Source organism: Parus major, chromosome 2 (assembly GCF_001522545.3).
Source record: "Parus major isolate Abel chromosome 2, Parus_major1.1, whole genome shotgun sequence".
NCBI classification, from domain to species: Eukaryota; Metazoa; Chordata; class Aves; order Passeriformes; family Paridae; genus Parus; species Parus major.
In genome coordinates, this window is record NC_031769.1 from 16,974,871 (window position 1) to 16,995,604 (window position 20,734).

Sequence of the window (20,734 nt, forward strand, 5' to 3'; positions counted from 1 at the left end):
AAAAAAGCCACAGTACTACATGCAGGGAAAGTTCAGGAGCTTCACACCACAGGTGTTAATTTCCAGAATCAAATGGAGAAAACTGCTCAGCTACTGATCAGCCTGGATTTCATGTCAGTGACACTTGTCATTTCACACAGCGGATTATTCGACCCAGCTCCCCTGCATTTGCCCATCACCAATCAGCAGCAAAGATTAAAAAAAAACCCCAAAAACCAATGGTCTATTAGCTGTTAGACACCTTGTGGGGAGCCCAAACAAGCCACCTGAAAGGAAGCAAACAAATCACAAGACCCTCTTGTTTAATGGTGATTATTGCAGATTTTAGAAAGCAGCTGGAGGTTTGATTTCTTGGACTAAGGTACCTTACGTGAAGTGGCTGGGAGTGATGCAGGGGGCTCTACACCAGCAAGGCTCTCATCCAGCACTACACGCTCTCGGGATGGGGTCTCTGGTACTATCTGGGCAGAGAAGGGGACAGTGCTTCCCTCAGAGGTGTATGTGTTTTCAGGGATAGGTTTTGGACTCATTTCACTGATGGTGTTTTCCAGCTGCTTTATAGTCTGCTCAAGGCTGTCTAGTGTTCTGTATGTACTCTGTCGAATTTCATCAGTCCTAGATAGGGACACTGCAGCTCCAGAGGGTCCCTCTTGCTTCCCAGAAGGGCTTTTATCACTCTCCTCAGACTGCGACCTAGTGATTTCAAATCTCTTTGCTTCCTTGTGCTGCTTCAGTGTCCCATCTTCCTCCTCTTCTTCATAGACCACAACCTGCAAGGTTTTCTTCCCAGTCTTGGTTCCTGTCCGTATTGCCTGTGTCAGAGCAGCCAGCTGCTTTTTAGGGAATTTAAACTTAAATTTTTTCTTAGAATCCTGCCTGCTTCCCAACTGCTCAGCAGAGTCCGAGTTTCCTTCTGTGTTTAGCCCATAGATTTGACGGTATTTGTTAAAATTTGTCTTTGTGCTTTCCTCCTCTGCAGGAGGTCTGCTTTCTGCAGAGTCAGACTGAAGGTTAAAAAGGTATGGCCCCTGGGGACCATGAGCTGCAGAATGCTCTGTGGTTGCTTTTGTGTCATTAGCCACTGGTGACTCCTCCTTCTGCCTCTCAGAGACTTCGTGTGCTTCATTTTCTTCCTCCTCCTCTTCTTCTATCTTCTCATCTGTCATCATTTTTTCCAATTCCTCATCACATTCCTCAAAAATCGTAGAAAGCCGTTTGTACGCTGACCTAATATCCATCGGTTCATCAAAAATTATGATGACAGGTTTTTTGTCCAGACACACCACTGGCTCCTCGCAGTCTGTGTTCTCAGGGATGCTCTTCTCTGATGCCACATCCTTCCTAGCCTCGATGTTGACTGTTTGCACATCTCCTCCTTTCCGGCTGACTATGTCGTGAACTTCCCCACTCGAGAGCACCTGGACAGCTGTTTTAGTAATCATGAAGGCAATGTTTTCTGTGGGTGGGTTGTCCTCACTTGGAGAGCTGGCTGGAGAGTCTGTCTCTTCAATGCTGCTCACACTGTTTGTTCTGGACACTTTGGGTCTCAGCACAACCTGATTGTAGCTGGCTGCAGAAACTTCTTGCTCCTGCAAGGAAGGTTGAGGCCCCACAGCCTCCTGCGTGTGCCTCAGGAGAGGGGCAACGCTGCTGACAGGGATGTGCTTGCCCGTGCTCTGCAAGGCTTCACCCTGCAGCACACCCTGGTGAGCATCTCTTGGCAGTCTGTAGTTTGGCTTTTGTTTTCCAGTCTCAACAGCTGGAAAACGTGATCCTAAGATATCTTGAGCCCCTCTTCGTTCGTCCTCCTCTGGCAAACTGACAGCAGACAGGTTTGTGCTCATATTCTGAAGGTTTTTGTTAGAATAGTCTGTACTGTCTACAAACAAACCCTTGCTAAATGTAGGACTGTCATTCATTGAAAAGCCAATTTTACTGTCAGCTGTACTGGATGAATCAGAACCCAATTCTTCTTCAGTTCTCCCTTCCCTCTTCTCTTTAGGATGGTCACTATCTGTGGGAGATCCTGTTGTAGCCCCATACACCTAAGGGGGAAAGTTGGATTACTTAGTTATTCAGGGCTTTTATCTTTACAGGACTTTTTTTTTTCCCCCAAGATTAATCTCAGGGGAAGTGCAGACCTCGTGAACTCACCACTCCATTTACTGCTGCAGAGACATGTCTCAAGCTGTCATCTGATTCCTGTCTTTCTTCGGGGCAAAATTCCAAATTCTGGCAGAACAGTGCATGATGTTACTGCTTTGTGCTATGCATTAGGTCAGGATGGGATGTTACCTTGTTTTAACAAGGCCTCCAGAATATGCATAAGCACATTAATTATCCTATTTCCAACACAGTGCTCCATGACCTGTTCACCTTCCTGCTAAACCCCCCCACCCCTGTCCCCACATGTTTTTTTTAAGTTTGAAGCTGAAGTCTCAACAGTATCTGGTCACATTCTGCTGGGACACATCAAAGGGAAGCTGACGTGGAAGGGCTGACAGCAAGCCTGGCTTGCCTTGAAAGGAAGTTTTATACCAGTAAAAGCTAATTTTCAAGTTACATTTTGCTCCTTCTAATGGTGGTCACACCTGAGCAATGCTGCTCCATCACAATCAGTATCATTACAGTCTGAGCACTTCTAAATCCTTGCTGCAGCTTAGAAGTATTCCATCAGAATTACCAGTGGCACCCTGTGGTGCCTGTGGAAGTGCAGAATGAAACACTGAACTATATTCACTTATTGCAGAAATGCCAAACACCAAACACTGGCTCAGAAAATGTATGTTTATTCCCAGCAATGAAACTTCAGGGGAACGTTTTTCTTTATCTGCAAGTGAGGACCCCTGGAAATGCTGTTTCATAACACCAGGCTTTTCTCTGAGGCTTGGTTTAAGTGCTAGTGATAACTTAGGAGAAACACCAATCATCAAGGGTGAAGGATTGACCTGTGCAGACACCATGGCTATGAATGAGTAAGAGAAATCTACAGTCAAAAGCTCACCAAGAAGGAAAGTAATTTGGCCTTGAGTGCCTGAAGGCAGTGAACCAAAAGCAGTAATGCTGACATTGCTTGCTTGAGACTAGAAGCCAACTCCTAACACACCAGAAGGACAAATTATACTTCTGTGAGCATCAAGACGTGCAGAATAGTCAGGAGCACTGCTCATTCTCCCAGATGAGATGGATGAGTGATTCTGCTGGGATCCCCAGGTTGGCTGTGCATGCATGCCCCATGCATATGGAGGTTCACAAGTTTTTACACCTCATGTGATGTTTTCTTATGTACAATTGGAGGATTTTACATAGACAAACTTTACTCACAATCAAAACATGGAAACAAGAAAGTCACTCATACACCAGAGTCACAGTTCACCTCCTCAAAGGCTTGCTCAGCAGTAACAAGACTGAGCAGCTGCTCCATGGATACCTTGACATGCCTTATATTTCTCATACAAGTCAGCACAGCAGCAAGGCCTCAGTGGGCAGGCTGACAATGTCTGCACGTTGTGCTAAGAGGCACTTTGGGAACTAAACACCAGGGCTTGTGATCCCCTCAGGCCCTGACTTGCTCAGTGCCTCCCAGTCCCACGACATGTCAGACACCCCAGTATTAGGCCAAGTCACTTAATGGCACTTGTTGCCTCTGGATATGCTGACTGTGTATCTTGTTTTAGCAACTTCCACTTCTAGTTCCAAGCACCAGTTCAACACCTCATGGTGTCCTTGTACAATTGATATCATTTTAGGAACTTCCGCTTTTCTACTAAAAAAATAAAACGACAACAAAACTCATTTCCTCAATGATTTTATCGTGACCATAATGTTCCATATTTAAAGCCCATAAACACTCTGTCATGTCAGATTACAAAAACAGATGTCATTAACCTTAATTTCCAGGACTCTGTGCTATTCAAATAAATATCAGGTTTTGGCAATTACCTGGCAGCACCTTTCAAAGAAATGTTTGTGCTACAGGATGTGCAGTGTGTCCTGAGTAATGACCCAGGATTTCATGTAACAATATTCTCATTCTGACAACAGCAGTAATGAGGATCAATTCACACTTGTTTTTTTTTTTCTCTGTTACACATTCATACACACAGAACAGTTTTTCCTTTTTCCCTCATTGCCATGAACCTGTACCCACACCCAGCCTGCTGTTTGCAGCTTGACCAGAACTGCTGTTTGGGCAGCTCCCACACACGTCCTTGAGTGCGACTGCCCTGACCTGGCAGCATTTGCATAGACACACAAAATGCAGGAGAAGGCTGAAATGCTGTGCTGAAGAGCTGTGTTTTCTTTCCCCACCATACCCACCTTCACTGCAAACTGACATTTGGCTGACAAATTGTCATGCCTGCACAACTCCCTAACCCCAGCAGTGATTAAACTCATTATTCTTAAATACAAAAAAAGAGATCCGCAAGGGCAGAAATAGTTGTCCTTTTCTTGTCCTGCACATTGGCTGCCTGCTAAGTCCAATCAGCTCAACTGGCAGCTCCAGTCCACACACAGCTGTGAATTTTAACCTTGACCTGTCTACAGCCCCAGACACACATCTCCTCTAAGTCCCATGACTGAATTTTGGGCCTTAACTTTCAGCACAAGGGAAAATTCCTCCCATCCCCTTTGACTCTGTCACCCAATGAAATGAATGAGATTTCTGAATATTTAACAACTATTTTTGGAACCAACAAATGGAACAAAATAAAGAACAAATTCTCACACTGGCTCTAGAGGCTGTGAGGAACTATTAACTCCCCTCAAATTTAGGAGAGATGCTCCACCATCCATCACCAGAACAGTAGGGGAAGGATGTTCTAAGTAGTATGAGCATCTCTGACAGAAAATGATGGATCCTGTTTTGATTTCACAGAATCATAAAACTTCATGCAACTTCATTGTACAACTGCTGATGAGACACATAATATAGTTTAATATAGAGTTCTGTTTGAGCGTTTCTGAGCCATATGGAGATAAAAGGAAGGAAAGCACTGGGCAGTGGTGGGTGGGGGTTAAAGAGAATAGGACGCAAGATATAAGATTAGTTTTGAAGGAAAGAAGGTGATGCCAAGACCGGGTGGCATGTCTACAATTGCCACTTGTTACCTTCTTTTCCTTGTGATGCATTAAAGTCCCAGGCCTTATGTCTTTAACATGTGTATCATTTCTGGACTGTTCAGCATGACTGTTTGAGTTTACATCCATAAAAGAGCACTTCTGGAAAGCCTAGGAAATAAATACTGCAGGTTATCAGGAGACCAAGAACTTTTACACAGAAATATCTGGAGATGACCAACTAGAAAGAGAGCACTTGTTTTTAAAAGTCACAGCTCAACAATGTTTTCTACAAGCTCATGAGATATTAATAGAGATTTCAGACTATCAGATTAAGAGAACCAGGGCATTCCTTCTAGCCTGTCAATACTCTAACACCATGCTGACCTCAGTGCTCCCTGTAAGGAGGACAAGCTTGATTTCTGAATTTGCAGATGATGGAGATCCACAGAGGTGCTGCAGACTATCCAAACTCAAGTAAGAAGCCCATGACAATCTTGGGGCTCGTGACAGCACCTATTTCCTTGTGGCTGATAATCAGTACCTATTTCCTTGTGGCAAGAGTTACATACCTCCACTTTTCCCACACAAAGTTATTAAAACCTTAAACATGGAGATATGCCTTTCTCAGAGTCTTTGATAATAAGCCTTAAACTCTGTCCCAACCTATGGGTTTGTGGACCCTGGCCTCCCACCATGCATCCCCCAGGGCATGGCTCAGACTTCTCAGCCATTTATTTTATGATCCTCCTTTCATTTCCTTTGAGTTTCTCCATCCAGCTGGCTCCCAGATCTGGGGGACCAAAACTACCCCTGCAACTATCACCATGCAGTGCAGGCAGCCTCACCAGAATTTCTGTAGGCCTCTACTGGCACATGGCCTGCCTTCAGTGAAATGTACAGGGAGGACACAGCAAAGAGGGGGGAGTGCTCACAGGAGTCAGACACACCGTGACAAGCAGTAAGATTATATTTTTATACCATATATTAGGGAAATTATTTGATTCCTGGCAACTCATGAAACTAATAGTCCTGATTACAGATTAGAAACAGGACTGTTCTTTAAATACTGTATTTTTCATATGTATTGTGTGTTTATGCAAAATCAGAAAAGTAAGGATAACAAAAAAAAAATCCAGTGCAAACAATCAGGATGTAGACTTCCATCTGGTTTTACATCCTATTTGTATGTGTTAATAGATCAGAGTAGCTATGATGACATGAAACTAATAGAAAAAATAGTCTTGCTCCTCACAACAGAGGATATAGACTTTCCCCAACTTACCCATTTGTGAGACCAGTGACGTGGGCCTGGGTTAAGCATCCTCAAAGTCCTTCATGCTTTAAGTGTCAAAAAAACTATTTCCCGTTGGTATTTTTTTATCACCTTTGCTCTGAAATAACTATAAGAGTCTTCAAATAGTTTATGCTACAGCCACTGATAATTATGACGCCTTTTCCTGCTACATTGAAAATCTTCACATTGCACTTCAGTCTCTTCTGAACCTTCATATTCATATTCATATGAGGCTTTTCAAATGGGAGACACACGGATACTTAGTCATGGATACAGAAACACAGTGTGGATCTCACTGATCCTGTACACAGATATAAAAACATGCCACGTTTTCACATCTACACCCGAAGCAGACACTATTTTGTGGCAACTGACTTGGGAGCTCAGGTAAACTTGTTACTGCAACTCATGTTTCTTTCCAAGACATGCAGTAGTGGTCTGGCCTATATGTTGTTCTTCACTGGACTTTTTAGTTCAGCAAAGCATTAAGACCATTAAGTGATCGCTATCTGCTGTCATACTTCACTGATCTGAATTAAGATTTACACAGTAAGGATTTTAAATGTTATCCCAGGCTTTTGATGAAAATACAGAGAGACACTGGGCCTGTTGTTGCTCCCTTTGAGACCTGTCTATAAACACTTGCATCAAGGTCAGTGATTTCAAAACCAGACAGGTCTCAATTATACTGCAATAGGGTTTTTTTTGTATACTGTGAGGTGCAAGATTTTTATGAGAATGTTGTGTGATGTTTGATCAAATTCTTTACTAAAATGTTTATAGGTATACAATTCAGTTTAAGCAGTCAAACCTGTCACTTGAGCAAAGTGTTTTTTCCTTTGACAGCTCTCTGCTCCATTACATTGTGCTCACTGGCATAACTGTCTATGTCTGTCCTTCAGTTTTTCAATGATTGAATTCCGTATTTCATTACCCATCTTTCTGCCTATGTCTGACACCAAACTAATGAGCCTCTAGCTCTTTGATCAGGCAATTTTCCCCTTCTAAAACATGGCATTCCGTTAAGCTTCTAAAATATACCTGGTATTTGGTATATGTTTAAACAAGTACTGCTAGTCCCCAAAGCTAGCACTTAAACACCCATTCCCTGTTGAGTAACCATGCCTATTTCTCCTCCTTGCTTTCCCTCAGCTCCCCTTTCCATACCTTAACCTCCACTTCATTGTCTCCACTGCAAGGCAGAGGTTGCTTTCCTACAGACAGAGATGCTGTGACAGTTTCTGTGTCCCCAGCTCTCCTGTCTCACTGGTCATCAACACACAGAGCAGGGATAAGGGTGAAGTGCTGCACTCATCCCTGCAGACCAGCACTGGTGGGTGAGCTGAGGAATGGAGCAGGGTGCACCCATCAGAGGTAACAGCTACAGCTCCATGCCCCTGTCTCCTGTGCTCTGGATGCTCCCTGGACAGTACCAAGCCCACCTGTTGGCAGGTGGACAGCAGAGATCATCTCATGTTGTGACAGTTACCTAAAACACTGGAAGTTATAGCCTATTAAGGTGTTCCAGATCTCCTTTCCTTGTGTCAGCATGGAAACAACCTTGTGTTCCCCTTGGAACTGGAGCTCACTGATGATAGCTGGAATAGTTGGCAATTACTGCAGGATTTTCATCACTAAAGGGAACTGTCTTATGTGATGTCAAGTGAAGGACCAGCAAGAGAGCAGTCTTCTGTGCCACTGGCAGAATGATGCACCAGCTACACCACAGGGAATGGGCAATGCCTCAGTGTTCAAACATTCTGGGAAACTTTGAAACACAGCCCACCAGGAGCAGACCCAGTTATTCTCTGCTCTCACCAAAGTCAACACAGATGACAAAGGCTCTCAGCACCTTGCCAGTCTGGTACTACGTGAGCAACATCAGGCAGGGACAACCACGCTGAATACACAATGTTTTACTTGTCCCATTTCGCATGTGCAGGCTTCTCCAGTAGCAGCTGCTGCTTTTTTGACCACTCTTTCAGCTACAGACCTCTTGAACAAAATTTGGGAGTACTTCCATAAAGTGTACCACTCAATGCAACGAAGTGGTACTGGGCAAGGCTAGCAGACCTACTTTCCTTTATGTTCTGAGCTAGAAATTGCACTGAGGCCCTAGAAGTGATATTGGCCACAGGTGTCCTCATGTGCAACCCAAAAGGCATACCTGTAATTCTGCCATTATTTTATCTCCTTCCTCTTCCTCTTCATCTTTTGCAGCTGGTGCTACAGCGTGCCCTGTGCTCCGAGACAATGCCTGGTCCTCTTTAGGGGCTTTGGATTGTGCTATTTGCCCAGCATCTTCATTGCATTCCTACAAGGGAATGAGAAAGCACAGCCAGATATCACAGCTGAACCCTCCTGATGCAAACACCAAAAACCCAGCACTACTGCAACTTCTCTCTTGCAAGGTCCCTCTTCCTGCAACTTCATCAGTTCAAAAGCAACCAATATTGCTGATGTGATTATATGTTCACAGATTAAAAGCTTCCTGAATTGGACTTCCTACCACTACCTTCCCCAGAACACATGGGGAAAACAAGCCCAAAGAAACTAATTGGCAACATTTCTGTATAAACACTCTCAAATCTGACCTGATCATCTCCATCTGTTTAAGGCATGCTCCTTTTTTTTTAATTTTTTTATTTTTAATCTTCTTACCACCCCAAATGAAAGCAGCCTGTGACTTGCCTGCTGCATTACTAGGAGATAAGAGCAGCAAGACTCCTGTAAGCAGAATTGATCAAATATTACTTGTTCATTTGGCCTAACAGATGTGCATCCTGGTGAGCAGTTTCAGTAGCTTTTCAGGACATAGCTCTGCCTCAACTTATTTTGTGGTTTATAGGCCCAAGCCTGTGTCTTGTCTCTTTGTCAACATCTCATCAGGAATAAGTCTGACTGCCTAGAGTATGAGCCACCGAACCTTGAGAGCAGCAGCCTCTTTTCTGGCTGTATAGATGACGTCTCCTGATCTCGTTGTGGTCAGTCCTGACCCTGGCAGGTAACTGCGCCGTGGAGGTGGAGGAGGTGGAGACTTGGTCAGCTTGTCATTATCTTGTTCTCCATCAGGAGCTTCTTCTGCAGGTAAACAGAGCAGCACAAAGTAAGCATAGGTGAAGAAGAGGAAAATAGTATTTGCATGCCTGCCTCAACTGGAAAAGAAAAAAATGTCTTAAAAAGTGCTGTTGCTGAATATATGAACATAAACACTTTTGGCATTCAAGTGTAACTGCCTCGAATGAAGGTAAATGGTGCTGTACTTGCACAGGGAAACTGTGTCATCTCACCCAGAAATTTTCAGCAAAACTCCTGTCCTCCAGGCAGGCCACTGCAGCTGGGTGTCAGCCACAAGTGGGATAGCAGAGCACACATGGGGGAAGAAGCATGTAAGGTGCAGGTTCTGGTTACCAGCTTACAGACACTGCCCCTCAGCCTCTTTTGAGAGCAAGGCCACTGACATGGATACAAGTGAGACACCAGCCTGGAGGCTTTTCACTGTTCTCAGCAATCCTGAAGCAACCAGCACACATTTCTGCTCTGCCTGGGAGGTGCTGCTGGCAAGGTGCAAGGAGCTGAAGAGCTCTATCCATCTCATAGTAAGACACAACTAGCTAAGTTCACACAAAGGCTGAGTGAAAATGTAAGCAGTACTCTAGAGATGCCACCTTTGCATTTCAGTGAGTCCTCTCATCTCTGAGCAGGGCAGAGGATCACCAGAGGCAACTGCACTTGCTCCTCTTCCTCAGGAGCATTTATTTTCACTTAACTTGCTATAATTCCAGGGATGTACAGTTTTGCCTTTGAATTATCATATGAGAGCCCTATACATATTTTTCTAAGCTAAGGAGATTCAAATACCAAATACAAAGGCCAAGCAGAGCAAGCCCATGCTTTCTGAGGAGAGTCTTTCTAGAGAAGACCAGTTTCAAACTGGCATTGCCCCTGAGGATGCTTCCCCACCAGCTGCCACTTCCTCCTCCCCACCGTCCCTGGACAGCATTATCTCCAGAAGCAGCATTACCGAGCTCATGACCTGTCCCTGTGTGTTTCTGGTTACAGGCTAAGCACCATAAATATGGCAACAGCCACTATTTTCACACTGCTCTTTACAGTGTTTGTTTCCAAGAGAAAAAGAATGATGTTTCTGCAGCTACTCAGTGTTATATAAACAGCTGGAATAAATATAATCCAGAAAGATAAAACATCCTGCTTTTGTGATTACCCAGCTGTTTAGGGATAAATCTTCCCTCTGGGCAAATTATTGCATAACTGCCCACTCCTGGGGTTCTGTCAGGCTCATCCAACATTCCAGCTGGCCCTGGGGACTGGATGAAGCCCTTGTCTGACTCAAACTCATCTTTGTTTCCTTCTTAGCTCAAATATTCTCTGAAGCTGCTTAAACTTATAGAAATGTTCAGTTGTATTATCTCCCTCCCTGGTTATCTGGCACTCACTTGCTAAATTACAAGAAGAGTGAATTTCCAGATGCACTTTACATTAGACTACTTCTTTGGTCAATACACACCAACTTGGTTTTTAACTACATCAGATATACTTCTGCTGTAAAATCAGAGTAATTTTCTAAGATGGTGTTTAGCAGACTATGATGTAGAGCCTTTGCAAATCCCTACTCCTTGTAATGGGCACAACACATTACCCTCAAACTGGTAGTGACTCTGATTGCAAGAATTCCAAGTTTTTCTCACTTGGTGTGAGAAGTAAGTTTAGATTAGAGACACGGACGGCACAAAGAAAACATGATTTCTACTATCTCATTCACATCTCTGAGACACTCATCCACCTCATCTTCAAAATGGGAGATAAAAACACAGACAAGAAATACTGACACCAAGTGTGGCAGGTGCACTGGTTATTGAAGCTAATCCCTCTTACAGCCCTTAGCTGGAGTCATTAAGGAGAGGTTGTGATGGGGTTTGCTCATGGTCATTGCAGTCACCCTAGGCTGGTCATAAAACCTCAAAGATAGATTTCTATTTTATTTACAAAACAATTATCTCTCCCCAATATAAATGGGAAGGAAAAAGAATAAATTCAGAGGGAAAAAAATTGCAGGAAAATTCTGTTAGGTTTTTTTTTCCTCTGGCCTATTTAAAGAGGGAGAAATAAATGAAAAAATTAACTCACTAAGCCCGAGACTGCCCATGAACAAAATCTACACATTATGGAACCTTCTTTGGTGCCAAAGGCCTCAGCACTTCTGTGAGCAAAATGGGAGTTCTTTATTGCCAGCTGTTGCACTAAACTGCAGCATTTTTCAACAGGCACAGACAGAAAGGAATTAATTGCTCCCACCATACAGACTTCTACTTGTACCAAAATAAATCCAAAAGATTTCAAAATAATAATGTCTGCCTTGAGGCAGTCTCTGCAGTCAGATAAACTCTCTCTAATGGAAGCTACCGATCACTCATCACTTGCAAAAACCAGGGCATTCTCACATATGAAGGCACAAAGAGAGATGAAGAAGACTAATTTCTAATGTACATGCTAGAAAAAAATAACTTTTTTCAAGAATAATCTTGATACAAATATGAGACATTAAAGAAATATTTACAGAGTCATGTGAACAACTGTGTAAAGAGTATAATTTTATTTTGCTTTGTGCTTTGCAAAGAAAAAAGGAGTTTCTTCACTGGGAGAGGTTCTGTGTGGAGAATAATGAGGCAACATATTGGATCTGGGTTCTGTGTTGAGCCAAGAGGGCTCTGTTAATTTATGGCCAACATTTTTTATGCATTGCATTGGTAGATAGGTGGTCTGTCTTTTCTTATGCTGCTCAGTTTTCAAGTCTACAGCAGACTGGTACTGAACTTTTCATCCTCAGTCATAGAAGAGCTGAGTGGTATGTGAGATATTTAATCAGATATTGAGAAGTTTTGCTGTTCCTGTATTTATGTTACTATTGCAGGATTCATTATGCACAACAGAAGGCAAATGTCTCAATCTAATCAAACTTGTTCTTAAATCTGCTGGCTGCACACTGTGCAAAACTGTATCCTAGAAGTGGATTAGTTAACTATGCAACTTACAAAACTTCGCAGTTACTGTGCTCTGCACTTTTTAAGATGTCACAGCTCACTGCACCCATATGGTACTTATTTTCACCAACTTCTTCTATTTATGCCACACATTATACAAGCTAATTGTGTTGATAGCCAGCAATCTCACTGAAAGGTGCCAGAATTCTAAAATTATTTTATGAGGTTCAACAGAATTTATTTTAAACGTGTATGTTGCAAAACATCCAAGCTGCCAAAACTTGGCAGAGTCAAAGGTACACCCGGAACAAAATGCTGGATCTGATAACACTTCTCCCAAATTCTATATGAATTTGTCTACACAACCCCTAGGGCATTGTTTTTCAGCTTTTTACTATGTTGGCATGCCAACACCTTGAGTGCAGCATGCAGCTCTGACCTCCACAGCTCCAGAAGGACAAAGTGGAGTTAAATGAGGGTAAGCGAATCTAGCCTGGGGAGGGAGCAGCTGGCCTGGATGGAGGGACCAGAAATGCTGGAAGTTCACAGCTTGAAGTCGGCAGGGCAGACTCCAGGAGAGCTCCAGGACATGATAAAGGTTTTTCCACTGCCTTCATGACTTCATAAAGGAAATGAAGAGCTGCTGTTTGCCAGATTGGAGAATATTAGAACTGTGGAGAACTCAGTGAAGCTCGTATGATACCAGTTTAAAAGAGATGAAGAAAAGCTCCTTCACAAGATGGGAGATTGCTGTCACAGCAAGAGGATGCAAATTCTATAAGCAAGCATAGAGGAATTACTGGATAAAAGTTCCATAATGGATATGAAAAGGAGGAGATTTGGATCTTCCCTTTAAAATCACGTAGGGGTGCTGGAATACCACTAGCAGACTGCAGAAGGCAGCTGGGTTCTGTGCTCCCCACACAGTGTCTCCAGTTGCCTGGCAGAGAGTCTGCTGGATGGACTTGCATATGTAGCTGGGTAAGAATTTTACAGCTGATGGATGTTTCGCTAATGAGATAACCCCAAGGTTTGGCTGAGGCATCTTTTTTGCTTCTTGGATTTTGAGTTAATTCAGACATGGATTTGTATGTTAAATTGTGAAAGAAATAGAACTGGAAGGACATCTCACCATCTTGAGACCACAAAGTAGCTCTACCTATATAATTCTAGTTCAATGCTTGTCTAAACCATTCTGTCCAGTAATGGGGACCTTACATCCTCCTCATTGCCTCAGGTAGCTTCAGTGCTTCACTTTCCTTAACTTCATGAGGTTTTTTCCTAAGGCCTAATCTGGATCTTTCTGCTTGCAATTGCCAGCTTTTACCATTGTTCTATCCACACACAGCAAGTTAAAAGTTCTTGCTTTTTTAAGCATCTTTTTGTGTATTCAGATATTGTTTTGTCCTTCCTCAAGATCACAGGAATCTATAAACTGAAAACATTCTAAAAACCTATCCTTTTCAGATATGCAATTCTTTAGCCCTATTAACTCTAGCAAACCTTACCTGAGACTTCTAGCTTTTCTGCTGCATCCCCTTTAGGCAGGGCTGCTGGCTGGGGAGGCATCTCCAGGTTAGGAATGGACTTCATTATATTGGCCTGGGCCTCTTCCAAGAGCTTTTCAAATTCCTTTCCATTATAGTGATCAAGGTTTTGTCTTTTCTCTTCCCACTTCTTTTCAGCTTTCTAGACAAAACCAGTAAAGCATCTGTTTATTTTTCTGATTTCCATTGCAATCACTTACTTAAAAATATATTCTATGTGTAAACATTATAGGTCAGTATGGATAGATTCTTTCAATTCTAGTCAGCAGCAACTAAAGGAAATACATGAACAGTAATTGCACACTGTTCTGACTTGTACTGTGCTAGATTTGGCACAAACACATGACAGACTGACCACTGCTCCTGAGTGGCCACTGCTCACTAAAGGATCAAAGGCAAAATTTAAATCTGGGTCTCTGCCTTACTACATCACACTGGTGATTAAAGTGCCTGTCTGTAATAAGACACAGCAGTTCACCTCTGGGTTTTCTCAATATCTCCCTGTGTGAAACCACTGGAGCTTCACACTCTTTCACTTTTACTTCTCCATAGTACGGGATATGGAGATTTAAAGAGTGAACGAAATCCACGTATGCAAGTGTTGCCAGAGAATTATATGCTATTGGTTAAAAATAAGGTATTCTAAAATTTATAAAATAGAATTCGGAATTTTTTTTCTCAATAAAGATAATTTTAAAAACACAGTTACCTAATTTTGGTAACATGTAATTTTTCTGTTGCATTTAAAATCATAGAATAATTTGTGTTGTAAGGGACCTTAACAAGTCATCTAGTCCAACCCTTCTGCAATGAGCAGGGACAAAATCAGAGAGTATCTTCAGAAGTACAGTGTAATTAGGTGTTAAACACATAAATCTCCAGAATGCATTTGGGAAGTCCCACCTGCAGCCTCAAGAGTGAGACTGGGAGCTCAGACCCAAAGAGAGGACAGCTGGTTGAGTAGAATACACCGTACCTCAATTGATACAGCTCGATTTCTGGTACTTGCACTGTGAATTTCCTCAATGAAAAGGCTTTGCATGGTGGTGCCATTGACAGAGACCTGTGGTGCTGGTGTGGCTTGTGTGGTCTGGGGTCCTGCAGTGGGCTCCTGCAGGGGTGGGGCAGCTGAGGGGTGACCAGCAGCTGGCACCCCTTCGCTGTGACTGCCTGCAGTGGGAGAGCCCTGGGCGTGGTTGAGCAGGGCTGCGGAGTGCTGGGACTGATGGATGACAACAGGCGAGCTCTGCACGTGATGGACAGTCAGCGTTGAGAAGGGGATGACTTCTGACTTGACTGATGACACCTGGGACTCGGCTGGGATTGCTGGGAGGTTTTGTTGTGCATGTCCCTGGGTGGGCTTGTGCTCCTCTTGGCTTTTCAGAGTGTCAGCTGCACTGGACTTTTCCATGGCAGAGTATTGCACGGCTTGGGATGGATCCACACCCCTCAGCAGTCCTTCTGTGACGTGTCTGACAGCCAAATTGAACACAACAGCACGTGGTTAGCACAAGGCCAGTCATGAGCAATACATAACAAAAAACTCTTGCAAAGAAAAAGCACCTACATCAAAACAATCAAAATGGTGGTTTTTGATTTTCCTGATGCTCTCAGCTGTATGATTTTATAGCTTTCTCTCAGAGGCTCAGAATTTTAAAGAGGCTACTCTAATTCAGATGGTTTTGCCTTCTAAGATGTTGACAAACCTTCAGTAATGTACTGGTAGTTTCTGACCAAACCATGAATTACAGTGGGTTGATTTTAGAGTGAGAATGGGAAGTTGATTAAACTGTATACAATGTATCTAGCTAAACAAGATGTTCCTGGACTAGAAGCACAGAAAAGTGAAGCTACATATAATGAGAGGCAGCAGTCTGGCATGTTGTCAAAACAGAGCCTTCAACTGAAGGTTCTGTCTCGAATGACACTTTACAAAGGTCTTTCCTGTCAGGAGTGTGGGGTAGGATGAGCTGAGGATGTAACGAAGCAGCTATTTCTGGCAGCTAGCTGTGAAATGTCTGAGCTTCTGAGTGTTGCAAGCCATCAAATGCCATGAGTTTTCCCATTATTGAAACAGACTTTATGAGGCTTAATATGCAATTCTGCTGCAAAAAAATGACTTTTTGTAAAACTTTGGTATGCACAGCTTATTGTTCTAGTTTTCTTTGCAAGACAAGTAATAACTGTAATAATTTTTAAGAAAATTAAGTAATAATTTTTAAGAAAAAAACTAATGTGAAAGGATATAGATGCTTGTCTGCATGGAAAAATAAGTGATGGCTCTCAGAAAACCTGTTACGTAAACCATTTTATCCATCTGCCAGTACTGCCAAATCTGTTCTAAATATGCCCCAGGATATATAGAAACACTGGCAATCCTACATTCCTTAGAGTAACGGTAGTGACAATAGGCTCATGACTTACCTTTTCCTGTAATTGGACTAAAATTGAGACCACCACCAAAACTGATAATTTTGAGCAGGAATTAAATCCAATGCCCATTGAGTTTTATAAATCAGCAATCATTTGCTGTGCATCTATTCTGACAAACATGGTTAAACACTGGCACTTAACGGACATTAAATTTTATCTAATATTTCAACTTTCTCTAATGCATCTTCCTTCCAAAGAAGAGAAAGAATTTGAAGTGTATTCTTTCAGAAGGTTTGGGATAATTTTATCCACTTGCACTTTTTTCCTCTTTTATTTCTTATGTTACATTTTAAGGAATGAACCTTTCAGTGTCAGAAAATATTTCTGTCAGCTTAAATTGCTGTAAATACCTAAAGTTAATTAGCTCAGGTACGGGACTGTTGCCACTGTAAGTTTTCTCATCCAGGCACTTCCCAAATCTGGAAGTGCTGACTTGAGAGGCATCTAATCTCAACTGTGACATCTCAGTGACTGAGGCTGTTGGTCAGAATGGACTCACTGCACAGAGCACAGGAAAGGTTTATTTGATTTCCCTTGAGAGTGCTCTAAGAATAATCTATAAATACTGCAAGCAAGCTGAATTTCTCAGATTTGCCACAGGTGAGGGGGACAACATAAATCCAAAAGCTGTTCCAACCCTGCTTGAGGAAATTCTTTAAGCCTGAAGGAAAAAAAAAGAAATCACCTCCTGAGCATGGTAAGGACATCGGTCATGCTGCGCACACGTTTCAGCAGGCTGTCCAGCTTGTGTGGTTCTTCCTTTAGGAACCTCACAGCTTCCACCTCAATCCGCAGGATCGCTCGCATTTTATTTTGCAATGTCGGGAACTCTCCTGCAAAGAAAACAATTGTGAAGCTGGAGAGGAAATGATAAAAGCCCTGGGCAGTAAAAGATGGTTGGGTGAATGTCAATTGCTTGAGTGTCTACCTCTCTCCAGGGGCCATGCAGCAAGCTCCCCAGTCCCAGCTTTAAATCTTTCTGGAAGTGAAAGTTAATGCCTCCAGATCAAAGGCAAAACTGTTCTCTGTGGTTAAAAGGAAAGAAACAAAAGTAAAAAGGAAAAGTACGTACCTTTCAGGGTAGCAACAGCTTCTCCCACTTGACGCAAAAGAAAGGCTCCATCTTCAACGTCTTTCAGTGTAACTGTCTTGCTGGAAGCAGCAGAATCCTTCTTCAAGTCTTCCACAAATGTCTCCAGCTCACTGGCAAAAGAAATAACATGGACAGAAAATTCAGGCAGGACTTTCATGTTGCAAGCAAATATATGTAAACTAATGGAGTAAACTAAACCAGAAACCTCAGCTGTGGCACCTTTAAATCTGACACCACAGGCTAAACAAGTGTCAGGATACCATGAGGGGAGGTGACAATGCTGGACACTCACAGCACAGGAACAGGTTTGTAACTAGCCCAAGTCACTGATTTCTGTGACAGGCTGCAGCTGTGCAGAACACCTTGGTCTCCAGGCAGCTGTGCTACAAAGGGCAGGTGGGCTGGTAAAAGATAGGCAACAACCAAAAGCCCTCTGGGGATACAAGAGCTTGAAGGGTACAGACACACTGTGCCACTACATCCAGCACTGGTCTGCACCTTGTGTTTTCTCATTGTTGATGACATGCAGAGGAATGCCCAACATTAAGAGACAACCCAAAAACTGGCACCACAGGCATCTTGATGCAACCTTGTTAATCTGCTAGGTACTGCTAGACAGGACACAGGATCCTGTTTCTATGAATAGCCAGACTGAAACACTGAAACAGCAAGTGTGCATTGTGTGCAGGTCTTGCTCAGCACTTGGATTTAAGAGTGAATGACTTCACATGTTTTTTCCAGCCACTGCCATTCTGTGCTTACTCAAGCTCCATCTGGTGCTTCCTTCTCACCTTTCCCAACATTTTTTCCAGTCTTTCTATACTTCACATAAAATTTTGCAATACTTCAGACACATTGACTCTGTATTTGTTTGGGGATGAGACACTTCCATTTGAGCTTAAGACAACATTGCTTTAGCTGGAGTTTTCCACAGATAGATAAAATTTTCTCAAAAAACCCCCAGCCCTGAGATGCTTTATGGACAACTACACAAACATCCATGCAAACACTATGAAAAGATCACCTCTTGAATATCTAGGAGGAATTCACTTCTATTAAGATACCAAATTTATTCACAGGAATATTCTAGGAAGCAGTTTAATTGCAGATAGAAAAAATGCAATGGAAACTCTGAACTGACAAATTAGCTACTCATTTGAACCCAATCTTGGGCATCATTTCTCACATCCATCATGGATCAGTTCTGCAATTGCTGTAAGAGAATCAAGGTACAAGAGGATTGCCAGGAAAGGGGTGGGAGAAGCCTGTCCTCTGCACCATCTGCAAGTCTTGCATTTCCACGTATTTCCCTTCCACTGCCATGCAAAGCCAGCCATTTTCCAGACCCATCTCAGTGACATGGGGAAGAAAAGTAGGTGGCCAGTAATGGGATAAAAATAAAGAAAATTCCTTTCAGCACTACTGTACATGTAGGTCAGTTTAATGTCTAAGCATGGTCCCACGGAACAATCCATGGCAACACAATAGCATTTCTCATACACAGAGAAACAGAAACACGATCAGCATCTGAACATTGAGCATGCACAGCAGAGAGTTAATTTCAATCCAAAACTAAGAACTTCAGAAACTAAAAAATTATTTTGAATTGAGAATCAGAAGTTGTGTCTGAACAGATCACAAACAGTGGAGGTAAATGACCCTTTTCCCACTTCAAGACCATTTCTCCCAATGACTCTTCCTTCAGAAAGCTGGGGGAGTCCCAGTTCCCACCAGCACAAGCAGACTTGCAGGAAACAATCCATTGCACCACACGATGGCAGCAAGGGAACACTTCTAAAGGTATTTTTCCAGCGGCAGAGGCTGCTAAAATGCAAGTATCTGCTGTCTCTGTCTGCCTTTGCAATACATACATGCTTTGCACAGACACACTCTAGCAGGAACCTGAGGAAGAATGTAGCCTTCTGTGACTGTCACTAATGCAAAGGCTCCTGCTCTGCAGTCATGCATCCTCCCTAGTCTTCATGCCCTGGTATTGGCACTGAGGCTGGGCAGTGCTACTTTTGGAATCGTGGGGTATCCCTCCTCCCTTTTGTAGATCAGCACTGGAAAAGCAGCTTCTCAGATATTTGCATCTACCAGGCAACAAAAAAAAATAAAGAAAGATGCTTAAATTTCTTCATGTATGGAAAGAAGATAAAAGGAAAACACAGAACAATTATTACAACGTTTTGGTAGGTTTATGCTTGTTTGAAATGTAGGGATAAAAGAAGGACTTTGAGGTTGACACTAGCCCACTTTCCCCTTCATTCTTTGAGCAGAAATGGAAGGGTCTTCACAAACTCTTTTGATTCCATATATGTCAAACAAGAGAACTGATCCTAAAATTCCTCAGGGGGATACCATATTACACTGCTTCATGTTGCTAACTGCAAGGGAAAAGAAACCTCATCCCTTAGGACCCAAAGACTGAAACACATTTGGTGGCCTCTAGAATTTCTTTTCTCTCACTGGGGAAAACACTTGGCTTTATAGATTGGGCTGAGCAAATTAGCAAGACATGCACGTTATTGCAGTTTCAGAAGGCTAATATAAGATAAACAATTTTTCTGCATCGATATTCTACACGGGGAAGCTGAGGCAACTCTTCTGCTGAGATCTTTCTTTAGGCAAAAAAGCCTCAGAGGATCTGCCTCAGACTGCAGCATCAGTAGAATAGGTTGCAAAACAAACTAACAAAATTAATGGCAAAAAATCACCCATACCACTGGTATTTACCCTGGAGTTCTATAGCAACTCGAGGTTGAACCAGCTGAACTATTAATGCTAAGCACCTAACTTCTTGAGTAAAATTGCTTTGGCACCAGATTAATGCAAAGTGTCATAAATGATACAACCAGAATTTTTTTAATGGTATGGGGATATCCTGGGAATAGTACTCTGGTGAGACTAACACTTAGACCAGTGTAATGGACAGGCATCGAAATAAAGAATCAATGAGCAATGGATAAATATGCTGCGTTGGGTAGGAATTAACATGGTTTGTGTAAAACGAAGGTTAAGTCTCACAAATCCACAAACAACAGAAACCTGGGGACAAAGTATGGTGCAAAAGGATTTCAGCAAGGTGTTTGAGGAAAAGCTTCCAAGAATGTAAAGTTGCCATGGGACAAGAGGAAATTCTTTCATGGATAAAGCACTGAAGTGAAGATAAGGGATCAATGAACAACTAACTCAATGAATGCGTTTTGCTGGTGGGTTCCACAGGAATCACTGCTAGGGGTGGTGTTTTTCAACATACTATAAATAACTTAGAAAAAAGGATGAATAATATAACAAAAAA

At 42.6% G+C, this 20,734-nt stretch overlaps 1 protein-coding gene across 25 annotated transcripts in view; it reads right to left on the reverse strand.

Annotated features, from left to right (window-relative positions):
* KIAA1217 (KIAA1217 ortholog) overlaps positions 1-20,734 on the reverse strand; it is a 332,941-nt gene that overhangs the window by 2,568 nt on the left and 309,639 nt on the right. For 14 of the 25 annotated variants that reach the window (XM_015617303.3, XM_033511505.1, XM_015617301.3 and 11 more), the window contains 9 exons: positions 17,413-17,543; positions 17,026-17,173; positions 14,884-15,379; positions 13,869-14,049; positions 9,285-9,439; positions 8,526-8,672; positions 5,113-5,232; positions 2,155-2,232; positions 366-2,045 (listed from right to left, as the gene is read on the reverse strand). In XM_015617303.3, coding sequence (XP_015472789.1) covers positions 366-2,045; positions 2,155-2,232; positions 5,113-5,232; positions 8,526-8,672; positions 9,285-9,439; positions 13,869-14,049; positions 14,884-15,379; positions 17,026-17,173; positions 17,413-17,543 — 3,136 coding nt within the window. The remainder of the gene's footprint in view (positions 1-365; positions 2,046-2,154; positions 2,233-5,112; positions 5,233-8,525; positions 8,673-9,284; positions 9,440-13,868; positions 14,050-14,883; positions 15,380-17,025; positions 17,174-17,412; positions 17,544-20,734) is intronic. The other 11 variants (XM_015617319.3, XM_015617320.3, XM_015617322.3 and 8 more) reach the window with 6 other exon arrangements.